The sequence below is a fragment of the Prosopis cineraria genome, unplaced genomic scaffold, assembly GCF_029017545.1.
Source record: "Prosopis cineraria cultivar Desert tree isolate PC_DT_omini unplaced genomic scaffold, ASM2901754v1 PC5, whole genome shotgun sequence".
Taxonomy (NCBI): domain Eukaryota; kingdom Viridiplantae; phylum Streptophyta; class Magnoliopsida; order Fabales; family Fabaceae; genus Prosopis; species Prosopis cineraria.
In genome coordinates, this window is record NW_026555336.1 from 38,650,021 (window position 1) to 38,666,678 (window position 16,658).

Sequence of the window (16,658 nt, forward strand, 5' to 3'; positions counted from 1 at the left end):
ATATAAGAAAAAAAGTTGTAAATATAAAAAGAAAAATTATAAATTATTATTTTTAATAAGAATAATTTACTAATTTATAAAAATTCATAAGTGATAAAAAAGTTCTTAAATATTTCAGGAAAATTATAACATTTTAAAAAATTAAATTATTATTTATATATTTCAAAAATATTTTATTGTTATTCTTCCTATTTTCAATACCTTCCTATTTCATGATTTTTTTAAAAAAAGTTAGATAGTCAAAATTTATAAAAAAGCAAATCAATAAATATATTTAAAAAATTATATGGTTGACATATTTCAATTACTATAGTTACTATTATTTTAAAAATAAATGACAAAAAGTAAATCTATACTCAAACAAATGCCCACTTTTTATACTAATTAATTATAAATAATTTAATTAACAAAAAATGATACTATATATAATATAAGTATCTAGTCTCCTTTCCCCTTAACGATTAAAACTAATCTCTCTCGCGGTAGATAAAAAATATTAATTCATACAAAAAATATTGAGAGAAAAAACAAAAAAAAAAGAATAAAACAATAAAATGTAGGTATGATAATTTTTTGCCAGCATAAATGTATAAATTATATAGAAGGGGAGATTATAGAGATTACAGACACAGATACACGGCACTCGTGTATGCTTAAACAAGTGTTTATTTCCATTGGTATATCGGGGTGGTTCTGTATCTGTGTTTCTTCGTTTTGGTGGAGGCGGGCGTTGTCGTGTGTATATAACGCCGGTCCGCCACTTGTTATAAGCATCAACAATGGAGGTTGAGGAGACAGCTAAAACGGTATTATGCCTCTTGACTAACCCTGAAGGCGCTCCTTTGAGAAATCCTATGTATCTACCTCAGAACGCCGGTCCTTTGCAACTTCAACAAATTGTCAATACGCTTCTAGGGAATGTAAGTTTCATCATTTTGTTTACTTCCTCCAGAAAAGTCGACAAATTTGCTATTATTTGTTCTTGTAAAGCTAGAGCAACTTAGCGAATGTTTTTCTTTTTTAGTTCAGTTTATTTATTTGTGAATCCCAAGTAATGGTACTTCTGGGGATGCTTCATTCATGGAGTTTGGAAGCTGAAAAAAACATAATTTCGCCAAATTTTGATTTTTGGCGGAGCTTGCATCATTAGTTACTGGCCACCGTGGTCTTTTGTCTCAACTTCTCGTTAGATGAATACTTTTGTATTGTGTTTGGAAGACATCATACCTTTATCACCTATTGAATTAGAAACAAGCTAAACAGCTTGTTTACGTTGCTTCAATATAAGGCTGAGTTTCTTTTTCCCATTTTAGGAGGAGAAATTGCCATACAGTTTCTACATATCAGATGAGGAACTTATTGTGCCTCTTGGAACTTACTTGGAGAAAAACAAAGGTTAGTCAGAATTTCATTTACAGTAAGTGGCGTCAACTGTCAGCCTCCTGTGCAGAATTTACAGAAATAGTTCTTGATGGATGAATTTTAATAACTAGTATCTGGGCCCTAACTAAGGTTCCCATTGTATTTCTTGTTTATTATCTTTTTTGAACACCTGTGCAGTTTCGGTGGAGAAGGTAGTGTCTATAGTTTATCAACCTCAAGCTATTTTTCGGATTCGTCCTGTCAGTCGCTGTTCAGCAACCATTTCTGGTATGTGAGATGTGTATTTTATTCAGTCACCTTCATCATGGTGCTGTCTTATTTGATAAATTATGTCAAGCCGTGCTGCTTTTTATTTTACTACACATGAAATTCCTACAATTGTTTTCCCCTTTGTCATTATGCCAGTGTTTAATAGTTATAACTATTTTATTTTACTTATGTTAAACTAATATAGTTTCCATCTTTATCTGCTTTGTGCTATTTATTGAAATCAGATGGCCAAGAGAAATTCACATTCAACCTTAACTCTTTTTACATTATCTCTTATCAATACTATGGTTTATTCTAGCAGATTTATGATTAGTGATCAAGCTAGTAAATAATTTCAATACCCTTGAGAAACCTTGGCCCTATATTCTTTCTAATTTGCAGATTTATCATCACACTATCCAGTATTGCATATTATCTGAAATTCATGTTGTTGGGATTGCAGGTCATGCAGAAGCTGTGCTGGCTGTTGCCTTTAGTCCTGATGGGAAACAGTTGGCAAGTGGTTCTGGTGATGCCACTGTTCGTCTTTGGGACCTAAACACTCAGACCCCGTTGTTCACCTGTACAGGTTTGACATCTAAAATCATCAGATTATCTTGGCACCTAGTGATCAGACTTGCATGTTTAATTTAATTAAAACCAGAACTATTGAATATTTAAGCATCTCGTTCTGGTATAAGAACAGAATTGAATCATGAAATCATACAGAAAATATAACATTTGGTTGATCCATTGTGCATGCTAAATGTATTTCATTCAGTTGATCCTTGTTTGATGTTGAAAATTTTAATTTAGGTGATCATATGTATCATGCATTTTGCTTTTCTGGGTTATTGCATCCGTTTTCTTGAAATGAAAATTTTGCACTGAATGCTAGTTTATGTTTGCAACCATGACAAAATAAAATCATTCCTTCCAAAGTTGCATGACGTATGACTGACAATTAATCTTGTTTGATACAGGACACAAGAATTGGGTCCTTTGTATTGCATGGTCACCAGATGGTAAGCATATTGTAAGTGGGAGTAAAGCTGGGGAACTTCAGTGTTGGGACCCACAAACCGGAAAGGCATCTGGCAATCCACTTATTGTAAAGTCTTCAACTGCAAACAGCTTATTTCTATTATAAATATTTGTTTGCTGTCAGAGAATAGAGATTGCTTTTTGTATTTCTTCTGAAATTATTTTGAGAGCATTTTTTGAAGGAGGCTGTGTAAATTTGTCGTGTGTTGTTAAAAAGCATTACTGGTTCATAAGATGCAAGCGTGACAACTTTAATGATTTGGTTAATAACAATAGTTGTGCGTTGATATGAAAAAGAAAAGGTAAGGGTAGCTTAAATATGGACTGGCCTCTTGGTGCAAGGTAGGAAGAAAAGGGAAAACAGACAGTATTTTAACATATGCATATTTCTGACTCTAGATCATTTGATCATAGAGGTTTTGAGTGAAATTGTATGAATAGCTTTACAAATGCAATTGTTGATACCTTTTTGTGGATATTTTTGGGATGCCCACTTTTTTGTATCCAAAATATAGATGGGAACATCATGTTCAGTTATTTCATTTCACTCTTTATAGGGCCACAAGAAATGGATTACTGGTATCTCTTGGGAACCTGTACACTTGAATGCTCCTTGCCGTCGGTTTGTGAGTGCCAGCAAAGATGGGGATGCTCGTATCTGGGATATCACTTTAAGGAGAAGTGTCATATGTCTCAGTGGCCACACACTTGCTGTAACATGTGTAAAATGGGGTGGAGATGGTGTGATATATACTGGGTAATTTGTTTCTCTTTATCTACTTTTGCTGAGGTCTATTCATTTTTTTTTGTCTTACATTAGTATGGGTCCAAATTTTGTAAACTTGGATAAAATTATAGCATTTTTGTTATATATTCCTTGCCAAGAGAAAATATTGTTAGTATAAGTTTACAGAATATGTCTTTATTTCACTGGGTCATTGTGGTTTTGAAACTTAAGATGTCCATGTTATGGTTGTTATTTTTGTTTGTGTTTCCCACTTTTCCTGCTTTTAGTAGTGTCGTTAATCTCAGTGTCTGTATTACCTCCTCTCATAACAAGCTTACTGCGGATGTTTTATATGCTTTATTGTGATTGTTAGATGGAGTTAGGGGTATTAGAGTAACATTAATTTTCGTATTTCCTTTACATAGTTTATTTATAAAAGCCTCACATCAATTATATCTCTAGCAAGACAACCTTTGCTCTATTATATATGCATGCAACCCAAGTCACCCTCCTTTATAAAGATCCCATTTGGTATGATCAAGAAGTTAATTTCTTCTTTTTTGGCATAAAGATTGAGATACGAAATCATATATTTTATCTCTATTATATTACTATTTTTTTTCCCATCCAAGGGTGGCAAAAGACATTTCTCATCAATAAACTCATTTTTTTCCATTCCCTTTTTTCATTCCATTCCATGTACCAAATGGGCCTAAGGCGTTTCAAATGTTCCCTTTTATTCTTTATCAGTCGTATGGGATTTCTTCAATACAGTGTTCATAGAACAATAACTGTGATGGAAGCTGTGATTTCTATTCATTCTTTGTTTGGTCTCTTTGTTCTTAATATATTGCATCATTTTAAGGTATGTTTGATTGATCCATATAAACCTATGTATGTGTCTTAAGCTTTATTTTGTGGTAGCTTTTTTTTTTTGGCCAAAATATTTTTTGGTAGCTGAAGTGTCATGAATTGGGCACATTTTGTTCTGTTTCTATAGCTTATAGGGCCTGGTGTTTGTGATGGTTCACCCAAGGCAATTATTTTGTCAAATTACTTATTCATTTAAAATATATTTACTGGAAACCTTATAAAATGTGTTCTTATGATTTTGCCTCTTGTTACTATACTAGTTCGTAGATATGTTCTTAAGCCATTTGACGGATTCTGATTCTCACTGTTATTAAGCTTATGAGTTATATTTATGAATGACAATCACTGTGTCTGGATACTAGCTTGGAGCCTAAATATATTCTTTTATTATTCATTATTACAGCTCCCAGGATTGCACTATCAAAGTTTGGGAAACTAGACAAGGGAAGCTCATTCGTGAACTGAAGGTGAACATTGTCATAAAGCCATGATATCTTACTGTTTTTTTGTTCATTTTGTGCATGATTATTATCATTTTGCAGACTCCTTTATCTAACTCTTGCTTCAAAATTTCTTTATTTTGTATTATTTGATCTTTAATTTTTCAATTGCCTTGTCCGCTTTTATTGCCATTGCAAGTTTATTTTCAGAGTCATAGTCTGTGGCTTACAGTCAAAGACTTTATCAGCTTCCCTTTTATCTGACAAATGTTTGACCTGAGAAGCCAGAAACGATGGCTTTCAGTCAAATGTGTTTTGATAGCAATCTATTGTTCTAAGAATATGGTCATTTTCCTTCAATATGAGCATGTGTGATCTATATTTTTCTATAATCATTTCTGTGTTGGGTGATCTACTTCAGGGGCATGGACATTGGGTTAATTCTCTGGCACTTAGCACTGAGTATGTTCTTCGCACTGGAGCTTTTGATCATACTGGCAAACAATATTCATCTCCAGAGGAAATGAAGAAGGTAACTGCTAGTTGGTTTAACAAGTGATGCTATCCTGTTTGAATCTTTCTTTTATTTGATGCCATCCTTATGGAGGAAAACTAGAATTTTTTCATACTCCAAATGCATGGTTTTTCCCCCCTTTTACATTGCTAGTTATTCTATAATGTACCCCCTTATCTTTGGTCTGTAGTGAAAGTACCACCTTTCTTGTCTTTTGTTCTACTGGGTTATCTATAATGTATGTAATTATATTCTGAGTTTTTAAATTGTTTTATTTATGTTTTCATGTTTTGATTCTTACAAGTACCTTTGTCTAATGAAACTTTCTTCTTTTCTGTATTACTGACGATATCCGATGCTGCTGTTTAATTTAGGTTGCTTTAGAAAGATATAACAATATGAAAGGCAGTGCCCCTGAAAGGTTGGTTTCTGGGTCTGATGATTTCACCATGTTCCTCTGGGAACCTTCTGTCAGCAAGCACCCTAAAACTCGCATGACGGGTCATCAGCAGGTTAAACCTCTTTTAAAGACTATTTTTTCGGTGCACAGTTTAAAATCGTTTCAATAAGATTTTTTTTAAAAAAATATTTCTTAAAATTCCAATGTGACCTTGCTCTCTGCCACTTAACATCTGCACTCGCATAACAATGTAGGTTTTGGAAGAGTTCTTCCATTGATGCAAGAATTTGGTAATCGTAGAGACTAAAGGGAAAATTACTCTGCAGATCCTTCTAGTTTTACTCGATTTTGAATTAAGTCCCTATAGTTTTTTTTCATTTTTATCAAGCCTTTATAATTTAATAGATTACATATGTTAGTCCTTGGTTGTTAAAATCCTTTAATTTTGCCTTTTAGAAAAGGAAATAAGGACTTTTAAATGTTTATTAAAAGATTATATAATTTTAGCATTTATTACATAATTTTTATAACTCAAAATTTATATAATTATGCTTTCTAGATAACTTTTGTACATATAGAATTTTCATAAAAAATTAATAAAAATATAAATATTATATTAAATAAATTTTTTTAGCTAAAAGTATTAAACCAAATTCTCTATAATTTTTGAAAGTGTTTTTATTTTGAAAAGTTCAATCATTCATTAATAATTTTAACCTTCAAGAACAAACATATTTAATTGATCAAATTATGAGGACTTGATTAAAACAAAATAAATCACAGGGACGTAATTCAAAATTAAGAAAAACTAAAAGGACCTACAGATTAATTTCCCTAAGACAAAAAATAGAAGTTTCAGTAAATTCATTGTGATCCATTCTCAGAGATCCTTTGAGATCCCATTTGCTGGAGGCTCCTATTGTTGTGCCACACCTTGATCCAAATTATGATTTTTATAATATGTGGTTATCATTTTTTTTCTTCTCTTGGTTCATTTGAACGACAGAATTCTCTTATCTGTTGTTAGCTACCTGAAAAGGGTTTTATTGTTGGACACTTTCATCACAAGTTTGGATAAAAAGTAATCTTATTTCTTTTTTTATAAAAAAGATCAAATGTGTATTAACAAAGGAAAAAGATAAAAAGTTACAAAGAAAGAGTTAATAAGGGTACATTAGTAGAGGAAAAAGTAAAAGACAGATTAGGAGTCTGACTAGCGCCACATTTCTGGAAGCTAAAAAAAGTATTTTTAAGAGGAAGGAAATATCATGGTCAATGGGATGATGACTGGAACGAGAGAAAATTCGTCCCTTAAAATCGATGATCAGATTTCCCAAACCATCTCTGTTACCTGTATGTTCAAACCAGAAATTGTGTAAACTCAAGTTTGAAGCTTTTCAATTTTTTTTTATTTTTTTTGGTTGACAGCTTGTAAATCATGTCTACTTTTCACCTGATGGACAATGGGTGGCAAGTGCCTCTTTCGATAAATCTGTTAAATTATGGAATGGCATTACTGGGAAATTTATTGCTGCATTTCGTGGCCATGTTGGGCCTGTCTATCAGATCAGGTACAATTCATGTGACTTAGCTTTTTCCAAACTGGTCCTCCATTAATTATCTGTTACTAAAATTGAGTTTTACTGCACAGCTGGTCTGCAGATAGTAGGCTTCTATTAAGTGGCAGCAAAGACTCCACCCTCAAGGTATGTTGTTTTTTGTTCCTTTCGACCAAAAATACTGAGAAGTATGAATGAGCAACAAAAACTTTGATTGTGACCTTCTATTACGTTTGATTATCAAGGTCTGGGATATTAGGACTCGCAAGCTGAAGCAAGACCTTCCAGGCCATGCAGATGAAGTACGTCAGTTTATATACCAAAACTTGATTTTCTTTTCTCTATGTTATTGTTACATTCTGCTAACTGGTTGGTGTCTAATGCCATTTGGAAACAGGTTTACTCTGTTGATTGGAGTCCAGATGGAGAGAAGGTAGCTTCTGGTGGTAAGGATAAAGTGTTGAAGCTGTGGATGGGCTAGTCTAGCTTTGCCAATATGAGTTCCGGGGACGATGATGTGTTGATATTTGGCGGATTTCATGGAAATCAATGGTGAAGATTAAATTAAAGTTGATATTGAAGAAAGTAGATCATCACCACTTCGGAACTCGAGAGTCGGAAGTGGAGTAACCATTGATTTACTACACTGCTAAAGAAGCTGATAGTCACTGGCTCTTCTTGTTCATGGGACCTGTGAAGTATAATTATAGAGTAGCTACCACAATTTTGGCTTCAATATTTCTTTGTTCATGATAAACCTTCATGATTAGTGATTAATTTTGGATGTTATCGAGTGAGAGTAAAATTAAAGTCAATGAACTACACGTTGAGGAATCTTGTATTGCTAGACATACGAACAGGCATGCAAAATGACGTTTATTTAAGGCTATTGAGTTTTTGAGACGATAACAATGCCATGTGCTCTTGTGTGTGGTATTTTAATGAATATGATAATACAGTGATTGATTGTCGGGCTGGACAGCTTACTTGTACAGTGTAAAGCATGAATACTTTTGGATAAATGCTCCCTCTCATACTTTGGGGTCTTCAGGTCAGCATTATCCCACAGGCAATTATAAAAGCAAATTACTATCAAAGCTTTTATTTTCTTTCCGTTTGTTGAAATGAGGGTCGTCGGCAGCCCGCACAAATTAAAATTATAGGATACTCTTTTTAGATCTATTTATAAATTATTTTTAATATATTCTATTGGCACTACAAAAATCTTAAATTTTATTAATTTCATTTTAAAATTTAATAAATTTTAACCTCTACCTTTTAATAAAGACAAACAAAATTTTTTTAATAATTTTTATACTCTTTTGATTTAATAATGTAAGGAATTTTTTTAGAGATTAGATGTTTGAAAATGAGGCATATTTAATATTTTAAGGTGTAATCATTGCATTTTTCAAAAGTGTCTCCATTAAATAATTATTTTATATTTATTTTAGAATGAAACATCTTATTATATAAGGATAAATATAGAAAGATAGTTTTGAAAATAAGTAACTAATTTATTAGGGTGATATTTAGTTAAAAATGTCTTGTATTTTTGAATGGAGAGAGTATTATTTAATAAAAATAAAAAGGTAGAGATAAATATAGAATATAGTGAGGTTAAATGTTGGGATAACTAAAATTCGATTACATGATTCAAAAATGGCATATCACATGAATCACGAAACTTAATGTCAAACATAATAACATGTACTCCCTTCAATTTCATTTATAAAGCACACTCTAAAAAATTTATTTAATTTTATTTGCAAATCATGGTGTGATTTTTTAAGTAATATTTAAAAAATATTTTTAAAATTATCATTCATAAAAAAAAAAATAACATAATATTATTTTTTAAATTTATTATATAGAGATATATTTAAAATTATATACACTTTGATTTCTTATATTTTTTTATATTGGTGTTGGTAAAGTTGATAATAATTTAAAAAAAATCGGACGAGTATACGTGAAGAGGGGAAAAAAAGAAGAAAATAGGGAACGGAAATTGAAATAAACGGGAATCTTCCGGATGCAATAAGAAAATGACAACAGATAAAAAAAAAAAATACATTTTCAGGGTAAAATAGTGTTTAAGGTAAAGGCATAATAAAGGGGAATGGTATGGCCAAGGAGTGAAAACTGAAAAAGATCAAAAAAGGCAAGAAGTGGTGAAGATGTATGACGGATCACGGAAAGGGAAATTCACGGGCGCGTTTAGACACAAGTGGGCCGGTAATCATCATCAAACGTCTTTCTTCAATTACCACAACCATTCAACATGTAACCAAAATCACAGAGACAGCATTCCACGTGTATCACTGTACTTTTCGTGGGTCATTTCTTTTTTTTTTTTTTAAAAAAAGAAATAATCATGTCAAGAGCCAATCTTTTTGAGTGGACTCTTTTAAATTTTTACTCAGAAAGTTAATGCTTTTATTGAGAAGACAATTCTTATTTTGTGAATAGAGTTATCCCTAGAAGGTTCACTTAATAACTGAGACTATAATTTTCTTTTATTTTTGGGTAGGGCCTTTTGTTATTGTAGCTTCAATTCGTAAAATTTACAACTCACTATACTCATTTTGTTATTAATCACAAGAGCCTTTTTGCAATTTTGAGGAGTTCTTTTTAATAAGACCCATTTTTCAATTCTCTGCCATCTTTATCATATTTTGACGAGAATGCACATATGAATACAGAGAAAGGGTTTAGCTACGATATCAAGGGAAAATAATGTCGATTATTGGCAATTGTATTGCTTTTAATTAAGAAAACTGTGTTTGTTAATCTTTGCAAAGCATTTGAAGACTTGTATAACTATAATTTAGGATGGAAAGAATAAAGTTACTCCCTTCCATTCTATCACTGGTAAAAAGTTTCATTAAAATTAAAGAAAATTTTAAAATTTATTGATTTGTTCAAAAAAATTAACAAGTCTTTAATTTTATCTATATTAAATATATATTTTAATAATATATTTTTTTTTTCTATATTAAATTCAATAACTTAAAGTACCCTGTAAATATGATAAAAAAAAATATCGGTTTCCCTAATGAATAAAATAGGAGGAGATATACATGAATAATTACTTAAAAAATAAAAATCAATCAATACTAATTATATCTTAAAAATACTCTATCCATTTCAAATCATAAAACAACTTTAAAAGTATTTTATTGTCTCAAAATACAAAATAATTTTAATAAAAATATAGTTTTAATAATGATATTTTTTTATTATTACTCTTTAAATGAAGAGAAAATTAAAATAATTATAGTGCAATGATTAAGTTTGTAAATTTAAAATTATATCAAATAAAAAGCATGATTAAAATTTAATATTTTTATTCAAAAAATAATTTTATAAAGTATTATTATTAAATTTTATTATTAATATGTGTAATTTTATTTTAAATTATATAACAGTTTAGAATGGAGGTGGCATGATTTTACAAACAAGTATTATTAATAGTTAAAAATCTTAGTCAGAACTATAGTTATATATATATAGGGAGAAAAAAGAGAAAATTATGATTTATATTTAAAGAATGAAGTGGCAATTAGGGACCTGTCAATGAGCTTATTAAAAATAGAGAGAATTTTATTCAAGTTTTACATAAAAAAAATTAATTATTATAAAATTTAATAATAATTAAATTAAAAAAAATTAGTAACTGAATTAGTTGTTAATATTTTTAATTTAATTATCATTAAACTTTATAATAATTAATTTTTTTGCGTGACACTTCAATGCAATTCTCTTTAAAAAAATAAGTACGATGAGTAGACATGAATACAAACGGAGACAGATAAGATCAAAAGAAAAGTGACGTGACCCGCTGTTTTGTCAAAAGATGGACGCAGGAAAGATGAAGCGGGGCTGCCACTCGCACGCCACCATCGCCATTTGTCATTACAATTTTATGTACTTAATTTTATATATTTAATATAAGTTATTTAATTAAATTAAAGTAAATAAATTTTAATATATTAATAATAAAATTAATATAAATATATATATTTTAATTTAATTAAAAAAATTTAAATATATAAAAAATTGTTAATCTCATAAATATATAAAGTTAATTATATAATTTTTTTAATAATCCCATGGCTAGCACCATTCATCACAACGAAAAACGTTTAATGACAAATAAATAAATATTTCTATATTTCTTCTATTTTTAAGATTAATCACACAAAAATTTATAACAGCTCATTATTTTCATGTATAATATAAAAAATTTAACAAATTAAACTATCTGTAAGGTTTAAAAAAATCGGGGCATAAAATAATGCCATGCTAAGTTTTCGAAAGTATCTAACTATTATAGGGGGACGGATCATGGGCGAGTGAAGTTTTTCCATAAATTAGTGGCCTGTTTGGTACCAAAATCATGAGCCCATCGAATGCCAAATTTCCAATGGCCATCTATGGATTTGATTTTTTAGTACTCTTTTTTTAAAAAAAAATGTGCACTTTACTATATTTTTACAGTAGTTTCGAATTCTTCATATTAAATTTTAATTTCATGTTTATTTATTTATTTTAATAGTAACTTTATAAACTGCAAAAAAAAAAAAGAGGGTTAGGCAAATATAATCAAACGGTGCAAGGAAAAAACGGAAAGAAGGTGCAGAGTTTGGATTTCGAAAGGGAGGTTAAAGTGAAACCAAATTCCTTCTGGATAAGAGATCGTAATGTCTAAGATAAATGAAAGATTAATCTCTGAGCATATAAAGTCAGATTAAACCCTTTAATTAGCTGGGGAAAAAAAGTGGGCTCTATCCTAAAGTGAAGTTGTTTTGGTCTGTTGTCTCTCCAATCACTTGAACTCCTCAACCAGCCTCATAGGATCCTACTCCACCGCCTCGCTATTTAACACCACTTCTCCATCCCATCACACCGTCTCTCTGCATCTTTAATCCATACATTCTCAGAGATGGCCAGATCTGTGCCTCTGGTTTCCACCATTTTTGTCCTCCTTCTCCTTCTCGTCGCCACTGGTTCGTATCTCTTCACTCTTCCTTCATCATCTGACCTGATCCCCTATACTCTGCTCTAGTTTAATCAAAACACGTCCCACTTTCTTCGTCTTTTTCTCTCCGAAGATATCTAATCATTGCATGCTAACGCTGTTCATGTCTTGTGATGATCAGAGATGGGGCCGATGGCGGTAGAAGCGAGGACATGCGAGTCTCAGAGTCACCGCTTCAAGGGGCCCTGTATCAGGAAATCTAACTGCGCCAACGTCTGCCGGACTGAGGGCTTCCCCGGCGGCCACTGCCGTGGCTTCCGTCGCCGCTGCTTCTGCACCAAACCCTGTTAGCATCTGCTGGGCACCTTTTCCCTCTCTGGATGTCGTGTCCATCGTGTTTGAGAATAATGTTTCAGAGTCTTTGTGCAGTGTAATGCCTCGCCCCTTTGTCATGTCTTTAATTTCTGTGTGTTAGAGGTTCTGATCTTCTTGATTAAGGTGAAGAAAGAATGGCTTGTCGATCATGTGAAAGTGATCACCTAATAAACGAGCTCTTTCGTTGATCCTCCTTCTCTATTGACTTCCTATGCCTCGAGCGCAATTATTGTAACTATTATAAGAGGTAAAGTCAGGTAACGTGAATATCTTGAAAAAATTACGTGTAATTTCCCGTAGGGTTTAGAAGCATGCTTTCGAACTCTGAATCTCGTAGCCGATGGCTGAAATGTGGCGTCAACGTGAAGGAATGCTGAGAATCGAGCGGAGACTCCTGCTCCTGCTCCTGGATGCTGTTGACATAAATGAGAGGACTCAGAACTTGACTGTTAATGAAAACAAATTAAAGTATTAACAATTCTTGTAAGAAATCTAAGGCTTCGCGTTGTTTGGTTTCACTTTGAAATTTCATCGGCCCAGGGTCATGATTTTCAATCTCAAACCACGGACGGCTGCTTTTGGGTCAAAGAGCAAGCCGGATTGAAATATCATGTACGTGTTTGAATTAAAAAATTTATAATTAAAGTTAAAAATTAACTGAGGTAAGGTTGGAAAAAAAAATCTGTAATTATAATGTGATTTATATTTAAATTTTTTTATCATAAGTCAGTTGGACAAATTAAAATTTGTTTAAATGATTTAATTTAAAAGATAATTGAGATGTATAATGATAAAAATGGACATCAGTTTTATATATATATATATATATATATGACTAATTTGATGTTTTTAGGAAAAAAATATTAAACTTAAAATTATAATTTTTCAGAGAAGTAGATTACAAATATAAAATATATTGATAAGTCAAAAATTTTAATTTTTTTTAAAACGTTGAATTAAATCATAAAATTCAAAATATTCAATTATAATAAATTGAAATAAATTTTTAAATTATAAAATATTTAATTCATATAAACTATAATTTGATCTCTAATTATATTACAAACATGCTCATGATCATATATATTTGTCTTGACAATTCAGGTAAATTTAATGAGAATATCTTACGAGTATCTATATCACGCTCATGATCACCTATACTTTCATCTCTACTTCATATGAAATGCACATTAGTAATTAAATTTCTTCTAATAAAATTATGTCTTGCCATTGTTGCACAAATTATTTCTACAATAAATTTTATTATTTTTATTTTTAGGATTAATTGGACATTTTTAAAAATATCAAATTGTAAATTAAAATTTTATTTTTAAAAAAAGTAGAGTTAAAAAATTCAAAATAAATTGATATATATTAAACTTACAAAGTTAATAAAGATTCTTCCTTAGGCTTAAAAAATAAAAAGCTCGCTCCCTCTCTCACCTCATATGACATATACACTATCGTTTCGTCGTTCCTCACATTATTCAAGCATGTACACAGCAACATTATCACCAACCTCCTTCGTTGGTCAAATAATTTGTTGCAATGATGCTGTTCACACTCACAATTTGGTCCACGCTTACCATCAGCTGAATCCCTCTGATATGGTCTCCAATGTGTCTAATGCTTGCACAGTGCAACCATCAATCTTTTCAAATTCCATCAACGCTAGGGCATAAGATGGGAATCTTCAAGGCAGATGGATCTGATTACATGATCAATGAGTTTCAGTGATATCAGGAAGATGGAGTTGGTAGTAAGAATGTTGAAGATTTAGACCTGAGAGCGCGAGTCCATTTTGGAACAACTTGGAGCTTCAGGGGAGATAAAGAGGAGAGAGAATATAATATCAAAGCCCATTATGCAACACGCGTCAATAAGCTCCTTTTCCTGGCTTTATTACTAATGCTCATTTTATCTTGCCGCTCATTCAAATCTTTTTCTTCCAAACAAGATTTTAAATGGGGCAATGGGCGTTTTACCTCCCAACTGAGGTTTAGGCTGCCCCCAACCTCAGTTGAAAGGTAAAACCAAGCATGCTCATATATATAATGGGAAAATAGCATTGGAGGGCTGTTAGAGGAAACTACTTCTTGTTAAAATTTAAATGAAAAAAATTATTATTAATTTAAAACAAATTATTATTAAAATTTAAATGAATGTTTATTGGGAAAAAACAAGTATCTATTTGACGTTTATATAATTGCATTATGAATTTGTTACCTATCCATCACATCACGTTCGATGGGTAAGCCCCACGCTCATTCTAGTGGTTTCTCAATTATCATGAGTTTCTCAAATATCATTAGAAAGAAAGTGCAAAGTACCAATACATAGAGTTTTAACAAACACCTATACAAGTAAAAGAAGCATCACAGGATAAAATATCAACAAAAGGGGGTGGGGGATTAGATAACCAAAAAAGACACACTCCCTAATTGAAAGCAACTAGCAAGCCAATAGGCTGCTAGGTTAACAGTACGAGGAACCTATTTAAATTGCACACATAGAAAGGAAGAGCACAATGATCTAATATAATCTAAAATGCTCTAAGAATGCCACTTAAGACCAGCATCATTAGTGTTGAGAGCTTAGATGAGGGTTCGTCAGATTGAAAGATAACAGATGGCAAATTAAGGTCAGCAGCCATTTGAACTCCTTTGTGAAAGGCTAACACTTCATCTTGAAAGGTAGAATTAGCATTGCATTTACTACTGTACCATTCCACTAGTTCACCTTTATCATCTTTAAAGATAATTCTCATACCAACTTTCATGGGCAAACTAAAAGAAGCATCAATATTGCATTTAATAAAAAGATGGGTGAGCACATACCAACTTGGGGTGGGACCAAGAGGCATCTCATTTTGAGCACTAGCATCTTGATGGATACTAGACCATCTATGAACTGACCAAAATTCCAATAAAAGAGATTTAGATTGCTTAGTAAGAAATAGGAGTTCTATACAAGATCCCTTATACAGATGAGCACATCTAGATTTCTGGATCTACTAGCAAGTCATATCAACCAAAGCCTTACCAAAATCATCAAGATCATATTCAGCAAAACACCAAATCAACTAGTACTCTAATCGAGTAACATGAAAGTGATCAAGAATAAGAGTTAGATAGGAACAAAACCAAGTGTGCTTGACCTAAACGCAAGACAAGAAGAGATGTTCCAAAGTTTTAGTATTAGATTGACAATTAGGACAAAGAGATGAACAAACAATATTTAAATGATAAAGCTTAAACAAACAAGAAAAAGCATTTCTAAAAATTCTCCATAAAAAATATTTCACTTTCTCAAGGATTTCAAGATGCCAAATGATTTTCCAAAACTATTTTGACAACCAGAGAGCAACACGTCATGGCTCAATGTGCACAAGCCGCGGCTCATTGCCCTATTCTACAGCAAATAAGTTATTTTTCAACTGTTTTTAGTTTCTTTTACTCCTCTAAGATATCTCATACTTTTATAATTTATTTTTACTCTGATATAAGAGTTTATAAATGGTTTAAACTCAATTTGATTATGAAAACTTGAAATTCCTTAATTTTAAAATAAAAACTTGGTAATCTCCTAAATGAGTTAATCTTTTGATTACCATAAATTAGTTAATTATGATTAGAAGAGGAGATATCACATGTCATGCATGCGTTGTGGTGCATGGCCAAAATTACTGATAAGTAGTTTGCAAATTGAGATAAAAAATAAAATAGGAAGAAGGAGAAAATGAAGAGAAAGCAATAAAGATCTACTAGGGTTCACATTTTAAGAGGTATTTAGAGTATTTTAGAGCTAGTAACCACTTGGGGTAAGTTTCCTAAGCCCTAATCTCCCTTTCTCTTCCATTCTCTTAAAGTTTTTAGTTAGGGTTTGATAATGAAAAATAATTTTTGATCTATATAGGTTATAGATCCAAACCTATTATAGAGTTAATGGGGTTAGTTATTTGAGGTATTTAAACCTAGGATTGATGAGTTTACATGTTTTGATAGTTATGGGTTCATTAATAGCCAAAAATGCCATTTATTATGAAAGATAGGGTTGGTTGGAGAGCCATTAATGATAATATGAAAGTTTAATGAAGCTACTGAGAGTTAA

General features: G+C 31.4%; 2 protein-coding genes across 2 annotated transcripts; both read left to right on the forward strand.

Annotated features, from left to right (window-relative positions):
- The first annotated feature begins 633 nt into the window (after positions 1-633).
- On the forward strand, positions 634-8,175 carry LOC129311452 (notchless protein homolog). Its single transcript, XM_054953783.1, has 13 exons — positions 634-920; positions 1,314-1,395; positions 1,561-1,650; positions 2,096-2,221; positions 2,616-2,743; positions 3,234-3,433; positions 4,680-4,743; positions 5,138-5,248; positions 5,605-5,742; positions 7,059-7,201; positions 7,282-7,336; positions 7,435-7,491; positions 7,587-8,175. The coding sequence occupies exons 1-13, from the start codon at positions 780-782 to the stop codon at positions 7,668-7,670; spliced, it is 1,419 nt and encodes a 472-aa protein (XP_054809758.1). The 5' UTR covers positions 634-779; the 3' UTR covers positions 7,671-8,175.
- A 3,865-nt stretch (positions 8,176-12,040) lies between these two features.
- On the forward strand, positions 12,041-12,736 carry LOC129311454 (defensin Ec-AMP-D1-like). Its single transcript, XM_054953784.1, has 2 exons — positions 12,041-12,201; positions 12,355-12,736. The coding sequence occupies exons 1-2, from the start codon at positions 12,138-12,140 to the stop codon at positions 12,522-12,524; spliced, it is 234 nt and encodes a 77-aa protein (XP_054809759.1). The 5' UTR covers positions 12,041-12,137; the 3' UTR covers positions 12,525-12,736.
- Positions 12,737-16,658: the final 3,922 nt, after the last annotated feature.